This window comes from Salmo salar, chromosome 14, assembly GCF_965601325.2.
Source record: "Salmo salar chromosome 14, fSalSal1, whole genome shotgun sequence".
NCBI lineage: Eukaryota > Metazoa > Chordata > Actinopteri > Salmoniformes > Salmonidae > Salmo > Salmo salar.
In genome coordinates, this window is record NC_138304.1 from 104,668,184 (window position 1) to 104,688,677 (window position 20,494).

General features: G+C 42.0%; 1 protein-coding gene across 1 annotated transcript in view; it reads right to left on the bottom strand.

Annotated features, from left to right (window-relative positions):
* Positions 1 to 299: 299 nt before the first annotated feature.
* dlgap3 (discs, large (Drosophila) homolog-associated protein 3) overlaps positions 300 to 20,494 on the bottom strand; it is a 372,948-nt gene continuing 352,753 nt past the window's right edge. The window contains exons 7-13 of the mRNA XM_082961426.1: positions 14,487 to 14,869; positions 14,248 to 14,342; positions 13,299 to 13,488; positions 5,680 to 6,004; positions 5,372 to 5,463; positions 3,281 to 3,427; positions 300 to 1,837 (exon numbers count right to left, since the gene is read on the bottom strand). Of these exons, the coding sequence (XP_082817552.1) occupies positions 1,514 to 1,837; positions 3,281 to 3,427; positions 5,372 to 5,463; positions 5,680 to 6,004; positions 13,299 to 13,488; positions 14,248 to 14,342; positions 14,487 to 14,869 (1,556 nt within the window). The 3' untranslated portion in view covers positions 300 to 1,513. The remainder of the gene's footprint in view (positions 1,838 to 3,280; positions 3,428 to 5,371; positions 5,464 to 5,679; positions 6,005 to 13,298; positions 13,489 to 14,247; positions 14,343 to 14,486; positions 14,870 to 20,494) is intronic.

Consider the following 20,494-nt stretch of genomic DNA (forward strand, 5'->3'; position numbering starts at 1 on the left):
AGTTGCTATTGAGAATACCTTAAGAGCCTCGTGTGATGTTGAGCCGAGCATCCATTTTGAGATATCATCATGCTCTATGCCCACAGGAGTGGTTGAGGTTTGTCCCGATGAAGCCCTTATTTCCTGTGAGGATGGAGGCTAGGCTTAGATAGTCTAGGCTAAACCAAGCTAGGCTACGCTAGGTGAACAGGCAAGCACAGACATGCTACTGCTGCTTGCCTACACATTCCAGTGACTTAGCAAGAGTGATACTTCTTTATACTTTATAGCTCTATACCCTCCCAATTAAAACAAAACCCTCTATCTCTCCATTTTTATTTCTGACAACAAAGATGAGAAGAAACGCAACGTGGAGCCAACTGTGATCCCGTAGCCTCCATTTTGGCTCCAGATTCCACAAAATGGCCACTTTCACCTCCTTGCTCACTCCTTCTGTCTTGCCATGTCCTGGAATGACATGATGATGGGACCCAGCATCCACAGCAGTGAAGGCTTGAGAGAGAGAGAGAGTCAGTATACCCAGAGAGATGCAGGTCAGCACTGAAGGGATGAGACATTTGGTATGGCTCTATATCAGGGGGGGGGGGGGGGGGGGTCAATTCCAATCCTCGGGGCCCTGATTTGTGTCACAGTTTTGCCCCAGCACCCAGCTAACACACCTGACTCCAATAATCACCTAATCACGATCTTCAGTTTAGAATGACATTTGATTAATCAGCTGTGTTTTGCTAGAGATGGAGAAACACAGTGTGACACTAATCATGTCCTGGAGGACTGGTCCACATCGTCACTGAGGGGACTTGGGGGGGGGGGGGGGGGGGGGGTTGTTGTTGATCTAGGGTAGTCTAGTGGTCAGACAGGAGGTTATATGGCCACGTTTAGACGGTCCCAGTGTTCTGAGTCAGATCTGTAGATCTCAAGTTCTTGTAGGGTAGGATAGAAGTCTGATACGGGTTTTCCTTATATGTCCATGTTCAGTGTCTGAGCCTCGGGATGTAAATCTCGGGATGTAAATCTCGGGATGTAAATCTCGGGATGTAAATCTCCAACATTGTGGTTGTTCTAAAGTTCTCAAATAAGGGTCTCTATCTCTATAGTTAGGCTGTCCCAGGAACCGGGTCCGAGTCGGTTCTGTTCACTGGGATAAAAGGACTGTATCTCCGTGTTCAGAGCCGGGTTCGAGTCGGTTCTGTTCACTGGGATAAAAGGGCTGTATCTCCGTGTTCAGAGCCGGGTCTGAGTCGGTTCTGTTCACTGGGATAAAAGGGCTGTATCTCCGTGTTCAGAGCCGGGTCTGAGTCGGTTCTGTTCACTGGGATAAAAGGGCTGTATCTCCGTGTTCAGAGCCGGGTCCGAGTCGGTTCTGTTCACTGGGATAAAAGGGCTGTATCTCCGTGTTCAGAGCCGGGTCTGAGTCGGTTCTGTTCACTGGGATAAAGGGCTGTATCTCCGTGTTCAGAGCCGGGTCTGAGTTGGTTCTGTTCACTGGGATAAAAGGGCTGTATCTCCGTGTTCAGAGCCGGGTCTGAGCCTCTGGGATGTAAATCTCGATGCTGTCCGCGCTCTCCGTGGCCGAGTTCTGTCTGAAGGAAGCTGACCTCTTGGTCTGGAGCAGTCTCCTGCGTGCTTCAGTCCTCTGTCTGTCCCCCAGGTCTAAGGACTTCTCCCGGACAGGCACGGCCCGTCCCACACCCCCGCTACGGGCCATCACCAGCACTCCTCCGCCTCCTCCTACCCCTCGTTCCACTGAGGGGTCGCTGACGCTGTCGGCACGGAGGCTGCCGCTCACTCCCCCTGCTGGCTTCTTTGGTAGTGGGGGAGGAAGCTTCTTGTCGTCCTGAGGGGGATGAGGGGAGGGGGGATGACGGGAGGAGGGATGAGGGGAGGGGGGATGAGTGGAGGGGGGATGAGGGTAGGGGGTTGAGGGGAGGAGGGGATGAGGGGAGGGGGGAAGGGGAAGGGGGGATAGTGGAGGGGGGAGGGGGAGGAGGGGATGAGGGGAGGGGGGTGTGGGGGTGTGGGGAAGGGGGGATAAGGGGAGGGGAGGATGAGGGGAGGGGAGGGGGGAGGGGGGATGAGGGATGTGGGGAAGGGGAAGGGGGGATAAGTGGAGGGGGGATGACAGGAGGAGGGGATGAGGGGAGGGGGAGATGACGGGAGGGGGATGAGGGGAGGGGGAGGGGGGAATGAGGGGATGGGGGATTGTGTGGTTGGTAAAGTTGGATGATAGAGTCAGTGGGATGTGGTGGACGTTATGGAAGGATGATAGAGCCAGTGGGATGTGGTGGACGTTATGGAAGGATGATAGAGTCAGTAGGATGTGGTGGACGTTATGGAAGGATGAGCAGGGTCATGGGAGAATTAGGGAAGGGTTGAGGTAGAAAATGAGAGGAAGATAAAGGGCAAATAGAGGATTGTAGGGGTGGGACAGATGTATAATGTGGTGTAAAATCCATGAGGTAGAAAATGAGAGGAAGATAAAGGGCAAATAGAGGATTGTAGGGGTTGGACAGATGTATAATGTGGTGTAAAATCCATGAGGTAGAAAATGAGAGGAAGATAAAGGGCAAATAGAGGATTGTAGGGGTGGGACAGATGTATAATGTGGTGTAAAATACATGAGGTAGAAAATGAGAGGAAGATAAAGGGCAAATAGAGGATTGTAGGGGTGGGACAGATGTATAATGTGGTGTAAAATACATGAGGTAGAAAATGAGAGGAAGATAAAGGGCAAATAGAGGATTGTAGGGGTGGGACAGATGTATAATGTGGTGTAAAATACAAAGCAATAGAATAAAGACAACCATGAAACAATACAAAGGGAGAGTAGACGTAGCAGAAAGGAGTGCAGAATATTCCCACCAAAATAAAGACACCAATATGGATCAATATGTGGAAGAAGAGAGGAAGGAAAGGAGGAAGGAAGTGTTAGCATTTGTTAATAGTTGCCAGTTACTGTGAGTTTTGTTCTTCCTGTCTTTCCCAAAACAATATATCAAAAGTATTGCCATAAAGCTTTGAAACAGCACTGAGTCATTTTTAGTTAAGACGGGCTCAGCTAATTTTTGGCATTCAGAACTAACACAAAACTTTAAAGCTCAACGCTTTGAGCCATTTTGTCTCAAAGCCTCTCCCCTCTTGATGTTGTGTAGTTTCACAGCCAGGGCTGGCTTGGGGGCAGCAGACCCATCTGTGCCACTCTCCGACACACTGCCATCTTGGCTCTGGGGAATGACCCAGGGTCAGGGGGTAACAGGGCAAAGCTGACCCCGGCTCTCACTTTCTTGTCTGGGGGAAGCCTCCAGCCGGAGTCCTTGAGCCTCTGGAGGTGCTGGAACTTGACCTTGACGTCTTCCACGTTGAGCTGGAGCAGGTCCCAGAGCCCAGACAGGTCCTGAGAGGTGGGCTGGGGGTACGCTGACGGGTCCTAGAGGGGTGAGGGGTGGAGGGTCAAAAATACATAAGTGGGGTAGGGATCATGAGAACCGATTACAAGAAAACTGTAGAATAAATCCCTATAGCTAGGACTCATTCATATTGGTAGATACATTATCCACATAGCTAGGACTCATTCATATTGGTAGATACATTATCCACATAGCTAGGACTCATTCATATTGGTAGATACATTATCCCCATAGCTAGGACTCATTCATATTGGTAGATACATTATCCCCATAGCTAGGACTCATTCATATTTGTAGATACATTATCCCCATAGCTAGGACTCATTCATATTGGTAGATACATTATCCCCATAGCTAGGACTCATTCATATTGGTAGATACATTATCCCCATAGCTAGGATTAATTCATATTGGTAGATACATTATCCCCATAGCTAGGATTAATTCATATTGGTAGATACATTATCCCCATAGCTAGGACTCATTAATAGTGGTAGATACATTATCCCCATAGCTAGGACTCATTCATATTGGTAGATACATTATCCCCATAGCTAGGATTAATTCATATTGGTAGATACATTATCCCCTTAGCTAGGATTAATTCATATTGGTAGATACATTATCCCCATAGCTAGGACTCATTAATAGTGGTAGATACATTATCCCTATAGCTAGGACTCATTCATATTGGTAGATACATTATCCCCATAGCTAGGACTCATTCATATTGGTAGATACATTATCCACATAGCTAGGACTCATTCATATTGGTAGATACATTATCCCCATAGCTAGGACTCATTCATATTGGTAGATACATTATCCCCATAGCTAGGACTCATTCATATTTGTAGATACATTATCCCCATAGCTAGGACTCATTCATATTGGTAGATACATTATCCCCATAGCTAGGACTCATTCATATTGGTAGATACATTATCCCCATAGCTAGGATTAATTCATATTGGTAGATACATTATCCCCATAGCTAGGATTAATTCATATTGGTAGATACATTATCCCCATAGCTAGGACTCATTAATAGTGGTAGATACATTATCCCCATAGCTAGGACTCATTCATATTGGTAGATACATTATCCCCATAGCTAGGATTAATTCATATTGGTAGATACATTATCCCCATAGCTAGGATTAATTCATATTGGTAGATACATTATCCCCATAGCTAGGATTAATTCATATTGGTAGATACATTATCCCCATAGCTAGGATTAATTCATTTCAGTAGATGTGCCCATACTGTAGCTAGGGCTCATTCATATTGGTTGACAAATGATAGAAGAGAACACAAATAAACACAAACACACACACACCTTTGTTTTACTATCCTTGTAGGGACCAAAAAATGTATTCCCATTCAAAATCCTAAAAAATCCTCAAAAAATCCTTCAAAAATGTTCCCTAACCGTTAACCTAACCCTAACCTAACCTAACCTAACCCTAACCTTAACCCTAACCCTAAATCGAACCCTAACCTCTAATCCTAACCCTAACCTCTAATCCGAACACTAATTGTAACCCTAACCCTAACCCTAACCCTAACCCTAACCCTAACCTCTAATCCTAACCCTAACCTCTAATCCGAACACTAATTGTAACCCTAACCCTAACCCTAACCCTAACCTTAACCCTAACCCTAAATCGAACCCTAACCTCTAATCCTAACCCTAACCTCTAATCCGAACACTAATTGTAACCCTAACCACAAACCTAAAATATCATTTTTCCTTGAAGGGACCGGTGAAATGTCCCCACATTGTCCTTGTTTCACTATCCTTGTGAGCACTTCTGGTTCCCACAAGGATAGTGAAACCAAACACACACACACACACACACACACACACACACACACACACACACACACACACACACACACACACACACACACACACACACACACACACACACACACACACACACACACACACCACTCACCACGCTTTGCTGGCACAGACGGAAGAACTGCTGCACCTTCTGAGACATGAGCATCTGGGCACTGCCCACCGCATTACGGATCAGCTCCAGAACTGGACAGGAAACACAGGAAACAGGATGTAGGCAACAGAAAGACAGGGAGTCAGGACACAGGAAGTAGAAAGTCAAACGTGTGAAATTTGTGAGCTAAGGCTCAAACCAGTACATCTTTCCTATAACCTACTTCCTCCTCTTTCTGACAACTCCCACCCCTCATCCAACATCTCACCCTCCCTCCCTCCGTCCCCCTTTCCTCCCCCTTTCCTCACTCTCCTCCGGCAGCTCGTTCTCCTCCGTCTCTCTCTCTATGTTCTGACACCATCCCTCCATCCTCTCCACCTCCGTCTGAAGGAGGCGTAGGAAGAACTCTCCGTCTCTCAGACAGGGCGAGGCGCGACCAGAGTCAGGTAGACTACGGAGGCCCCCCTCCAGTGAGGGCTGGGGTGTGCCTATCCAGCCACCTCGGTCGGCTGCGAGGGGCAAAGGGGAGTGGGCCCGTGGGGGTAAGGGGGGGATCTGGTGGGGGTGGTGGTCTGTAGCGTAACCATCCTGGACGTAGTCCTCTCTGTAGGCCCACTGGCCCTGGGTGTGAACCTAGAGAAACAGTAGAAACACCAGTTATGCTGATGGAAAGGCTAAATGCTAAGGCTTAGTTCAACAACAACAACAATTCAACACAGAAACCGAGTAAAAAAAAGAAGAAAAAAAAAGGTTTAAAGTCAAAGTAAGTCAAGTTTGGGAGAGATGGGAAATTTACACAACAGTTACCCGGAGGAAAATTGGGGAGGGTCATGAAGTAGGGGTTTAGTATATATATATATATTTGATTTAGTCCAGGGGAGGATCATGTCATTTGTAATCAATTAAATGTCATATTGATCAGGGTTTGATAATTTTTCCTTTATTATAGTATCTCGACATGTGCCCTAGGTTACCCCTCATCCCTGATTCTCTGCTGAGCGAACAATATCAAGCGTGCCTTGTGTGGTCTCAATCACATGATCCATCCTCTTTACTACACGTTACAGGACGAGGCTATGGGAAGAGCGTGCTCAGAGAAGCACAGGGAAATGTTATATTTATCAGGAAACCTACTTCCTTCCTGAGTTGTTGTTGTTGTTGTTGTTGTTGATGCGCTTCTTGGATGGTGCCTGTAAAACTAGGCTACAATGCATTACACACTGCAACGGAGAGGTAATCATGAATCCCGGGCCTGCCCTGCTCTTACTGATGTAAACCCTTATGTGCTGCCTATTTGACTATTCAGCTTCAGATAAGAAATAACTAGTGTACCACTACAGTATGCTACAGTAAGTCTATACAGTACCACTATACAGTATGCTACAGTAGGTCTATACAGTATGCTGCAGTAGGTCTATACAGTACCACTACAGTATGCTGCAGTAGGTCTATACAGTATGCTACAGTAGGTCTATACAGTATGCTGCAGTAGGTCTATACAGTATGCTACAGTAGGTCTATACAGTATGCTGCAGTAGGTCTATACAGTACCACTACAGTATGCTACAGTAGGTCTATACAGTACCACTACAGTATGCTGCAGTAGGTCTATACAGTATGCTACAGTAGGTCTATACAGTATGCTGCAGTAGGTCTATACAGTATGCTACAGTAGGTCTATACAGTATGCTGCAGTAGGTCTATACAGTATGCTACAGTAGGTCTATACAGTATGCTGCAGTAGGGCTATACAGTATGCTGCAGTAGGTCTATACAATATGCTACAATATGCTACAGTAGACCTATAGAGTACTACTACAGTATCCTACAGTAGGCCTATACAGTACCACTACAATATGCTACAGTAAGCCTATACAGTACCACTACAGTATCCTATAGTAGGCCTATACAGTACCACTACAGTATCGCTACAGTAGGTCTATACAGGTCCACTACAGTATGCTACAGTAAGTCTATACAGTATGCTACAATAGGGTCTATACAGTACCACTACAGTATGCTACAGTAGGTCTATACAGTACCACTACAGTATGTTACAGTAGGTCTATACAGTACCATTACAGTATGTTACAGTATGTCTATACAGTACCACTACAGTATGTTACAGTATGTCTATACAGTACCACTGCAGTATGCTACAGTATGTCTATACAGTACCACTACAGTACCACTACAGTAGGCCTATACAGTACCACTACAGTAGGTCTATACTGTACCACTACAGTATGCTACAGTTGGTCTATTCAGTACCACTATAGTATCCTACAGTAGGTCTATACAGTACAACTACAGCCCCACTACAGTATGCTACAGTAGGTCTATACAGTACCACTACAGTATGCTACAGTAAGTCTATACAGTACCACTGCAGTATGCTACAATAGGTCTATACAGTACCACTACAGTATGCTACAGTAGGTCTATACAGTACCACTACAGTATGCTACAGTAGGTCTATACAGTACCACTACAGTATGCTACAGTAGGTCTATACAGTATGCTACAGTAGGTCTATACAGTATCGCTACAGTAGGTCTATACAGTACCACTACAGTATGCTACAGTAAGTCTATACAGTACCACTGCAGTATGCTACAATAGGTCTATACAGTACCACTACAGTATGCTACAGTAGGTCTATACAGTACCACTACAGTAGGTCTATACAGTACCACTACAGTATCCTACAGTAGGTCTATACAGTACCACTACAGTATCCTACAGTATGCCTATACAGTACCACAACAGCACCACTACAGTATGCTACAGTAGGTATATACAGTACCACTACAGTATGCTAAAGTAGGTCTATACAGTACCACTACAGTATCCTACAGTAGATCTATACAGTACCACTACAGTATCCTACAGTCGGTCTATACAGTATGCTACAGTAGACCTATACAGTAACACTACAGTATGCTACAATAGGTCTATACAGTATGCTACAGTAGGCCTATACAGTACCACTACAGTAGGCCTATATAGTACCACTACAGTATGCTACAATAGACCTATATAGTACCACTATAGTACCACTACAGTAGGTCTATACAGTGTCACTACAGTATCCTACAGTATGTCTATACCTATGCCACTACAGTATCCTACAGTAGGTCTATGGAGTACCACTACAGTATGCTACAGTAGGTCTATGGAGTACCACTACAGTATCCTACATTAGGTCTATGGAGTACCACTACAGTATGCTACAGTAGGTCTATACAGTACCACTGCAGTAGGTCTATACAGTACCACTACAGTATTCTACAGTAGACCTATACAGTACCACTACAGTAGGTTTCTACAGTACCACTACAGTACCACTACAGTATGTCTATACAGTACCACTACAGTATCCTACAGTGGGTCTATACAGTACCACTACAGTATTCTACAGTAGACCTATTCAGTACCACTACAGTAGGTCTATACAGTACCACTACAGTATGTCTATACAGTACCACTACAGTAGATCTATGCAGTACCACTACAGTATCCTACAGTAGGTCTAAACAGTACTGCTACAGTAGGTCTATACAGTACGACTACAGTATGCTACAGTAGGTCTATGCAGTACCACTACAGTATCCTACAGTAGGTCTAAACAGTACTGCTACAGTAGGTCTATACAGTACGACTACAGTATGCTACAGTAGGTCTATACAGTATGCTACAGTAGACCTATACAGTACCACAACAGTATTCTACAGTAGGTCTATACAGTTTCACTACAGTATGCCTATAAAGTACCACTACAGTATCCTACAGTAGGTTTATACAGTACCACTACAGTACCACAACAGTATCCTACAGTAGGCCGACACATTACCACTACAGTAGGTTTACAATGTACTACTACAGTATCCTTCAGTAGGTCTATACAGTACCACAACAGTAGGCCTATAAAGTATTACTACAGTATCCTACAGTAGGTTTATACAGTACCACTACAGTACCACTACAGTAGGTCTATAATGTACCACTACAGTAGACCTATACTGTACATTGGTAAAGTATTCAGACCCCTTGACTTTTTCACATTTTGTTACGTTACAGCCTTATTCTAAAAAAAAATTGAATTGTTTGTTTCCCTCATCAATCTACACACAATACCCCAGAGTGACAAAGCAAAAACAGGTTTCTAGACATTTTTGGACATAAAAAAACCCCCCCTGAAATATCACATTTACATATGTATTCAGACCCTTTACTCAGTACTTTGTTGAAGCACCTTTTGGCAGTGATTACAGCCTTGAGACTTCTTGGGTATGATGCTACAAGCTTGGCACACCTGTATTTGGGGAGTTTCTCCCATTCTTCTCTGCAGATTCTCTCAAGCTCTGTCAGGTTGGATGGGGAGCGTCGCTGCACAGCTATTTTCAGGTCTCTCCAGAAATGTTTGATCGGGTTCAAGTCCGGGCTCTGGCTGGGCCACTCAAAGACATTCAGAGACTTGTCCTGAAGCCACTCCTGTGTTGTCTTGGCTGTGTGCTTAGGGTCGTTGTCCTGTTGGAAAGTGAACCTTCGCCCCATTCTGAGATCCTGAGCGCTCTGGAGCAGGTTTTCATCTCTGTACTTTACTCCGTTCATCTTTCCCTCGATCCTGAAAAGTCTCCCAGTCCTTGCCACTGAAAAACATCCCCAAAACATCCCCACATCTACCAATATTTAATTCATTTTAGAATAAGGCTGTAATGTAAGGGGTCTGAAAGGGGTCTGAATACTTTCTGAATGCACAGTACGCTATTATATTCGGCTCTGCTATGTAAAGTACTAATTAATCACGACGTGATTTTGCTGAGACATTGATTCAGCTTTGATCTAACTTTACTAAAACCAGCATCATTGTGAGAAGACATAATCTTCTATTTCTATGAATACCAAGTGATGAATAGGACTATTAGATAATGGCCACATCTTGATGAGGGTAATTTGTTTTTGAGTGACTTGAGTGCCCTTTGAATCGTGGTGCTGAAAAGGCCGGCAGTGGTCACATATCATTACTGGGGGTCCGTGGTGTTTTACGAACATCAAAGCAGACACACGGTGAATTTGGATCCTAGATCTCGTTGGTGAGATGATAAGGTTCATGCAGGGGGAATCAGTGTGTCTGTGTACACAATAGAGGTGGTACGTTTCTGTAAGCTAAGCACTCAGAACAGTAGGGGCGAGTTCAAGTACATTTCAGTCACTTAGCAGACACTCTTATCCAGAGCGACTTACAGTAGTGAATGCATACATTTCATACATTTTTTAAATGTATTAAAAAAAAATGTATACTAGCCCCCTGTGGGAATCGAACCCACAACCCTGGCGTTGCACACACCATGCTGGCGTTGCAAACACCATGCTCTACCAACTGAGCCACAGGAAAGACGTTGTACAAGATTGTTTTTGAAGACAACCGTTTTAGCACCCCCAGGTAGAGTTTTCTGTCCGTGGGTATTCTCCATTGCCATAGAGAAAGAATACAGGGAAGAAATCAGCATTTACCTACCTATAAATTGCTATAGCCTACATATAGATTTAGTTTGTCATTCTTTTAATTTCATTTTAGTGGTAAGTAGGCCTAAATATAATTTACTTCGAATTAATTAGAATACATTTTTCCAGATTTTTTTTTTTACCATGCACCCTGGTGTACTCTACATTAGAAAAAAAGTGAGGGAGCTCCGCAACAGGCTGTTAAACAACATACTAACTCTTAACCAATCAGGAACAACATACTAACTCTTAACCAATCAGGAGCAACAGGCTGTTAAACAACATACTAACTCTTAACCAATCAGGAACAACATACTAACTCTTAACCAATCAGGAGCAACAGGCTGTTAAACAACATACTAACTCTTAACCAATCAGGAGCAACATACTAACTCTTAACCAATCAGGAGCAACAGGCTGTTAAACAACATACTAACTCTTAACCAATCAGGAACAACATACTAACTCTTAACCAATCAGGAGCAACAGGCTGTTAAACAACATACTAACTCTTAACCAATCAGGAACAACATACTAACTCTTAACCAATCAGGAGCAACAGGCTGTTAAACAACATACTAACTCTTAACCAATCAGGAGCAACATACTAACTCTTAACCAATCAGGAGCAACAGGCTGTTAAACAACATACTAACTCTTAACCAATCAGGAGCAACATACTAACTCTTAACCAATCTAACTCTTAACTGACTTGCCTAGTTAAATAAAGGTTAAATAAAAAATGACCCTCTTTTTTTAACAACATCCTGTATAGAAATCACAATGTCTCCGGGACTGCAGCATGAAGTCATTGTAGTGGTAATAATACATACTCTGCTGGTCTCCAGTAAAATGATGTAGAATTCCATTTAAATGTCTTCATTTATTTTTTTATCAGACTGCAAATAAGATGATAAATTCATGCAATGGTTTTATTTGAATGGATATCTTTTCACCTTCCCTTGTCCGCGGTGGGTCTGCGAATCCACAACCTTTTGGCTACGCTGCCATGTCATTCTTTAAAAAAAAAAAAACGAAGAACAGTTTCTTAAACTGCATATCTAAGGCTCTGGTCTCTCCTAGGAGTGAGTGTAAACGGCAGGCATGTTCTCCGCTATCCACTTTATGTTTTAATTATTATTATGGGTATAGGGGAGGATCACTTTTCCTTTTTTCAAGCAAACAGGGAGGGTCGTTTAAAAATATATTTTACTAAAGGGAGGGCCATTCATTTTCATTTCAGAGAGATCCGATTCTCTTCAGGTATCCATCATTATAAATAATGTACAGTCCATTGGCTAAATGGAGTGGATACTTTTAAGTGAAGATTGTAACTTGCTGTTCTTTATTAGAGAGAAGTGGAGAGAGTTCATTATGTAATGAAGTCCCAATGAGGATGAAGAGGACAGGAAGTAGATAAACCCTTTAATGATGTAATCAAGTCCCAATGGGGATGAAGAGGACAGGAAGTAGATAAACCCTTTAATGATGTAATCAAGTCCCAATGGGGATGAAGAGAACAGGAAGTAGATAAAGCCTTTAATGATGTAATCAACTCCCAATGGGGAGGAAGAGGACAGGAAGTAGATAAACCCTTTAATGATGTAATCAACTCCCAATGGGGATGAAGAGGACAGGAAGTAGATAAGTCCCTCAATGATGTAAAAAATAATAAGCATAAAGCAGACCAAACTAGCGTTGCATATTATATTATCCTCACGCAGGAGCTAACTACCTACCTACCTACCTAACTAACTAACTAACTCATAGGGATCGTTGAATGGAGACTAACTACCTAACAATCTACTAGGGAAAAATGACCTCATACCAGGGTCAGGATGTGACAAACTAACTAACATTTACATCATTTAGCAGACGCTCTTATCCAGAGCGACTTACAGTCGTGAATGCATACATTTATTTATTAATATTTTGTACTGGCCCCCCATGGGAATCAAACCCACAACCCTGGCGTTGCACACACCATGCTGGCGTTGCAAACACCATGCTCTACCAACTGAGCCACAGGGAAGACAGACAGACAGACAGACAGACAGACTGACTGACTGACTGACTGACTGACTGACTGACTGACTGACTGACTGACTGACTGACTGACTGACTGACTGACTGACTGACTGACTAACTAACTAACTAACTAACTAATCAATTAACTGCTAACTAGCTAACTACTTACGTACCTACCCACTTACCTAGCTAGCTAACTAACTAACTAACTAACTAACTACCTAACAACCTAACTAACTACCTAACAACCTAACTAACTAACGGCTAACTACTTACGTACCTACCTACTTACCTAGCTAGCTAACTAACTAACTAACTAACAACTAACTACCTAATAACCTAACTAACTAACGGCTAACTAAACAACTAACTACCCAACCCAACTACTGACCGTTCGGTGATACTCTGCGTACTGGTCGGCTGACTCTGGCTCTGAGGAGTGTCTCTGGAAGGAGCAGCCGAACTGGAGGCTCTTATCCTGGGTAGGAACAGCGAAGGTGAGGCCTGGAAAACCCCCCTCTGGATCCATGTCTGCCTGGACACTGGCCGTTACGCTGTTGGAGCGCTTGAACCGAGCACGTCTGTGAGGAGAGGAGAGGAAGGAAGGGAAGGAGGGTTGGGATGTATCTACTGTAAATAAACACAGACTAATACTACTCATGCAGAGACAGACAGAGATATAAGATGTGGGAGATTGAAGGAGTTTTTCCCTTTGTCAGTTTCAACTTCGATAATAACTGCGTGTAACCATGACTACTGGGTATAACACAGACTGGGCTTTCACGCATAACATAAACCCCGGCCCTAATTAACACCGACACACACATTCCACAGCTCAGGGGGGTGGTACACCTGTTAATAACCCCCCCCCCCCCCCCCCCACACACACACACACACACACACACACACACAGCGAGGGAAATAGAGGAGGAAGTCTGAGTCACAGAGCCACACGTACTACATCAGTTAGGGGAGAAGAGAGAGAGAGAGAGAGAAAGAAATGAAGAGAGAGAGAGACAGAGAGAGAGAAGTGAAGAGAGAGAGAGACAGAGAGAGAGAAGTGAAGTGAAGAAAGACAGAGAGAGACGAGAGCGAGAGCAGAGAGCGAGAGAGACAGAAAGTCGAGAGAGCAGAGAGAGAGAGAGAGCGAGAAAGACAGCAGAGACAGACGAGAGAGAGAGCGAGAGAGACAGAAAGTGAGAGAGAGAGAGATTATTATTTTCCATACAATACCCAACATCTTTCTTCTTACAGTGGAAACACCTTAATGCCTGTAATAAACCTATAATGAGTGTTCATATGAGTGTTATAATGAGTTATAAATGGTGTTATAACAGTACCTCTTGTCCTCCTCCACCTGCACCCCTATAGAGTGAACCTCTCTCAGAGCCTTGCCATCCGGGTCCGAGTCTGACAGGGTCTCCGAGCTGTCCACCTGACACACACACAGGGTCAAAGGTCAGATTCCTTTTAAACAAACTTTATTTAAAATACAATTGATTAATTTAAGAAACACTAAAATACACATATAAACATAGAATTTTTTAAATAATTGACATGTAAAAAATACCTGCCTCACCTGTACAGCGATAGATGGTCTCCAATTCCTTCCTCTTCTCTCCGTCTTGTTCTCCTCCTGTCCTCCTCCTCCTCCTCCTCCTCCTCCTCCCATCTTACTCAGCATCATACTGTTCTGTGGGAGGGAGGAAGACTTCCCCAGACTTCCCCCTGTCCGTCCCACATCCCTCTCTTTTCCCCTGGGCCCCTCCAGGAGACTATCAGTGGAGCCGCTATGTTTTACTCTGGGTGGCCCCTGTCCTCCTCCTCCATAGAGTACAAGGTCCCTGCCCCACTGGGGGCCCCCATCCAGGCTCTCGGCAGAGTTGGAGTGCTGGCGGGAGCGGCCTTGTCCTGGTCCTGTGTAGTAACCCCTTTCCCTGGAGGTCTGACCAGACACTGCAACTACAGAGACAGACAGGAGATACATGATGTAGTTGGATTGGATTCCCTGGAGGTCTGACCAGACACTGCAACTACAGAGACAGACAGGAGATACATGATGTAGTTGGATTGGATCCCCTGGAGGTCTGACCAGACACCGCAACTACAGAGACAGACAGGAGATACATGATGTAGTTGGATTGGATCCCCTGGAGGTCTGACCAGACACCACAAGTACAGAGACAGACAGGAGGGCCATTAGATACATCATGATGTAGTTGCAGTGGATTCTATTTCATCATGCAGGAATAATCTGTACAGTTCAATAGGATGGGAAAGACATATTGCCATTTTCCATCTACTGGCAATGGATTAATCTAAGGAAGGAAATATAGCTACTCCCAAATATTTAATAACGGGAAACGATTATGATTCCATAAGTAGAGCCAGAGTTCTCCATCGGGATCTAGAGAGACAGTAGGTAGATTAGGTTAGATTCATTTCAGAACGTGAGATGGAGCTGAATTTGATCTGTGATCTGCAGAGCTTTTTGGGAGGGATTGGGATACGTTGTCTAGATATAGTAAAATATCGTCGGAGTGTAATGAGACAACGTCATCCGTTGAATAGAGAGATATGATTTCGTTCGATGGTTGAATTGCCTGGGCCAGGGGCTCCATAGACAATAACAATAGCAGAGGTAAGATGGGATCACCTTTCCTGCTACTGATAGTTATTATGTTATTTTAATGGCTGAGGGATTGGAATATAGTACATATTTAGTACATATAGTACATGTTTAGTACATATGGTACATATTTAGTACATATGGTACATATTTAGTACATATAGTACATATTTAGTACATATGGTACATATTTAGTACATATAGTACATATTTAGTACATATAGTACATATTTAGTACATATAGTACATATTTAGTACATATGAGTACATATTTAGTACATATGGTACATATTTAGTACATATAGTACATATTTAGTACATATAGTACATATTTAGTACATATACTACATATGTACATATTTAGTACATATAGTACATATTTAGTACATATGGTACATATTTAGTACATATAGTACATATTTAGTACATATGGTACATATTTAGTACATATGGTACATATTTAGTACATATAGTACATATTTAGTACATATGGTACATATTTAGTACATATAGTACATATTTAGTACATATAGTACATATGTACATATTTAGTACATATGGTACATATTTAGTACATATAGTACATATTTAGTACATATAGTACATATTTAGTACATATAGTACATATAGTACATATTTAGTACATATAGTACATATTTAGTACATATGGTACATATTTAGTACATATAGTACATATTTAGTACATATGGTACATATTTAGTACATATGGTACATATTTAGTACATAGAGTACATATTTAGTACTTATGGTACATATTTAGTACATATTTAGTACATATGGTACATATTTAGTACATATGGTACATATTTAGTACATATAGTACATATTTAGTACATATAGTACATATTTAGTACATATAGTACATATTTAGTACATATGGTACATATTTAGTACATATAGTACATATTTAGTACATATAGTACATATGTACATATTTAGTACATATGGTACATATTTAGTACATATAGTACATATTTAGTACATATAGTACATATGTACATATAGTACATATGTACATAGTCTTAGTACATATAGTACATATTTAGTACATATGGTACATATTTAGTACATATAGTACATATTTAGTACATATGGTACATATTTATTACATATGGTACATATTTAGTACATAGAGTACATATTTAGTACTTATGGTACATATTTAGTACATATTTAGTACATATGGTACATATTTAGTACATATAGTACATATTTAGTACATATGGTACATATTTAGTACATATAGTACATATTTAGTACATATAGTACATATTTAGTACATATGGTACATATTTAGTACATATAGTACATATTTAGTACATATAGTACATATTTAGTACATACAGTACCGACCAGAGATATGACCATTTTAGTCTATCAAAAGCTTTTTCTGCATTGATACATAGAACTATCCAAGGAGCTTTAGTTTCTGATTAATCATGTCAGATATTTAATAGATGAGAAAGTTTATCTGAGGTGAATCGTTATTTAACAAACCTACTATGGACCAGGTGTACCAATTTGGGAAGGGAAAGGGGGGGGAGATACCTTGTCAGTTGTCCAAATGAATGTATTCGACTGAAATGTGTCTTCCACATTTAACCCAACCACTAATATCTGAGAGCAACAACAGAATTCTAGAAATAACACATTTTGTATAGAGGAGACGTTTCCATAAAAAAAAATTGTTAGCTGCATGTGTCACATAACTCCACTAATTACAACCAGCTTTTTATGGATTGTTTTAAAAATAGCAATATTTGGGAGATGAATTCCTTTTCAAATAACTGAAAGTGAGAGGTTGTAATCTGAATAAAGGGGAAAAGGCCATTCTTGAACACGGGATGAGTCATTCTTACTAATCTGATAGAGAACCAGTTCTGATTTCAGTATCACTTCTGTATGACTGAATCCTTTAGTGAGGTCATAACGGCCTGATAACTTCTGTATGACTGAATCCTTTAGTGAGGTCATAACGGCCTGATAACTTCTGTATGACTGAATCCTTTAGTGAGGTCATAACGGCCTGATAACTTCTGTATGACTGAATCCTTTAGTGAGGTCATAACGGCCTGACAACTTCTGTATGACTGAATCCTTTAGTGAGGTCATAACGGCCTGATAACTTCTGTATGACTGAATCCTTTAGTGAGGTCATAACGGCCTGATAACTTCTGTATGACTGAATCCTTTAGTGAGGTCATAACGGCCTGATAACTTCTGTATGACTGAATCCTTTAGTGAGGTCATAATGGCCTGAATCCTTTAGTGAGGTCATAACGGCCTGATAACTTCTGTATGACTGAATCCTTTAGTGAGGTCATAACGGCCTGATAACTTCTGTATGACTGAATCCTTTAGTGAGGTCATAACGGCCTGACAACTTCTGTATGACAGAATCCTTTAGTGAGGTCATAACGGCCTGATAACTTCTGTATGACTGAATCCTTTAGTGAGGTCATAATGGCCTGATAACTTCTGTATGACTGAATCCTTTAGTGAGGTCATAACGGCCTGATAACGTCTGTATGACTGAATCCTTTATTGAGGTCATAACGGCCTGATAACTTCTGTATGACTGAATCCTTTAGTGAGGTCATAACGGCCTGATAACTTCTGTATTACTGAATCCTTTAGTGAGGTCATAACGGCCTGATAACTTCTGTATGACTGAATCCTTTAGTGAGGTCATAACGGCCTGATAACTTCTGTATGACTGAATCCTTTAGTGAGGTCATAACGGCCTGATAACTTCTGTATGACTGAATCCTTTAGTGAGGTCATAACGGCCTGATAACTTCTGTATGACTGAATCCTTTAGTGAGGTCATAACGGCCTGATAACTTCTGTATGACTGAATCCTTTAGTGAGGTCATAACGGCCTGATAACTTCTGTATGACTGAATCCTTTAGTGAGGTCATAACGGCCTGATAACTTCTGTATGACTGAATCCTTTAGTGAGGTCATAACGGCCTGATAACTTCTGTATGACTGAATCCTTTAGTGAGGTCATAACGGCCTGATAACTTCTGTATGACTGAATCCTTTAGTGAGGTCATAACGGCCTGATAACTTCTGTATGACTGAATCCTTTAGTGAGGTCATAACGGCCTGATAACTTCTGTATGACTGAATCCTTTAGTGAGGTCATAATGGCCTGATGCTTTAATATTTAATCCTTTCTGCCCTCCAACTTCATATTCATTATATAAATAGCCTGTTTAATTTAGTCTGGCTTGCCGTTCCAAATAAAGTGGAATATTTTTTGGTTGTATCATTTAAAAAACAAGTTGTTAGGTGTAGGCAGGGCCATAAGTAAATAGGTAAACTGGGATATGATTTTTTCAATAAATAGACAGGTATTGTCCTTTCCGTGGTAGAAAGATCTTATTTATTTTCTTTAACTGTCTATTAAAATGTATTGTAGTGAAATTATTTCTTTCTTTCTGGAAATGAATACCGAGTATGTTCACTTCACCGTCAGACCATTTTATTGGTAAAGTAAAAGTTGTATTTTTTACTGATCCAATACGTAATTTGGTTTTAAGCCAGAGAGGTTTGAAAAAGTATCTAGACGCTCTATGAGGCTGTGGAGGGATTCTAATTCTAAAAGTATCTAGATCCTCTATGAGGCTGTGGAGGGATTCTAATTCTAAAAGTATCTAGACCCTCTATGAGGCTGTGGAGGGATTCTAATTCTAAAAGTATCTAGATCCTCTATGAGGCTGTGGAGGGATTCTAATTCTAAAAGTATCTAGATCCTCTATGAGGCTGTGGAGGGATTCTAATTCTAAAAGTATCTAGATCCTCTATGAGGCTGTGGAGGGATTCTAATTCTAAAAGTATCTAGACCCTCTATGAGGCTGTGGAGGGATTCTAATTCTAAAAGTATCTAGATCCTCTATGAGGCTGTGGAGGGATTCTAATTCTAAAAGTATCTAGATCCTCTATGAGGCTGTGGAGGGATTCTAATTCTAAAAGTATCTAGATCCTCTATGAGGCTGTGGAGGGATTCTAATTCTAGAAGTATCTAGATCCTCTTATTTCTATACTCAGCGTCATTTCCAGGCACAGCTTGCAGACTTGTTTACGTGCTGCTGTGCGTTTTGTTGCCAACCTTACTTTGCTACCTGACTACTTTACAGTTTTTCCCTCACTCAACTTTTTTTTCATTCAACTTTTTCACTCCGGACGTTTTATCTGGACATGGTTCGTCAGGACTTCCAACAGCCGAAGCTAAGTATTAACATTAACATGATGCCTTCTAATTGCAGTCGCTGTACTCATAATATACAGGAGAACGATCGCCTTACGGCGAGGATAGCTGTGCTACAAGCCCAGCTTCAGACGCAATCGTTAGGCAAGGGTAATTTCAGTGTAGGAAAGGATGAAACATCATCTGTGGCACCAGTAAGTACAAATAGTAGTATAAATCCCCCCCGCACAGTCCCCGCAGCCGGACAACTTTCTCATGGCTTCTGGAGGGAAATGCTGTAGGAATGCTCAACTGGTGTCGCTCATTCAGCCGACAGAAACTTTCAACCGGTTCTCCCCATTAACTTCTTTGGGAAAGGGGGCAGTATTGAGTAGCTTAGATGAAAAGCGTGCCCAAAGTAAACTGCCTGCTACTCAGGCCCAAAGGCTAGAATATGCATATAAATAGTAGATTTGGATAGAAAACACTCTGAAGTTTCTAAAACTGTTTGAATGATGTCTGTGAGTATAACAGAACTCATATGGCAGGCAAAAACGCTAGCGTCCCACATTTCCCAGAGAGGTTTTAAGCAGCGGGTCGGAGTCAGAGGCCGAGCCTCCACCTGTTACGGGGTCTGAGACGCCGAAGCCTCCCACCATTAGCTCTGACAAATTGAAAATCCTAGTCATTGGCGACTCCATTACCCACAGTATTAGACTTAAAACGAATCATCCAGCGATC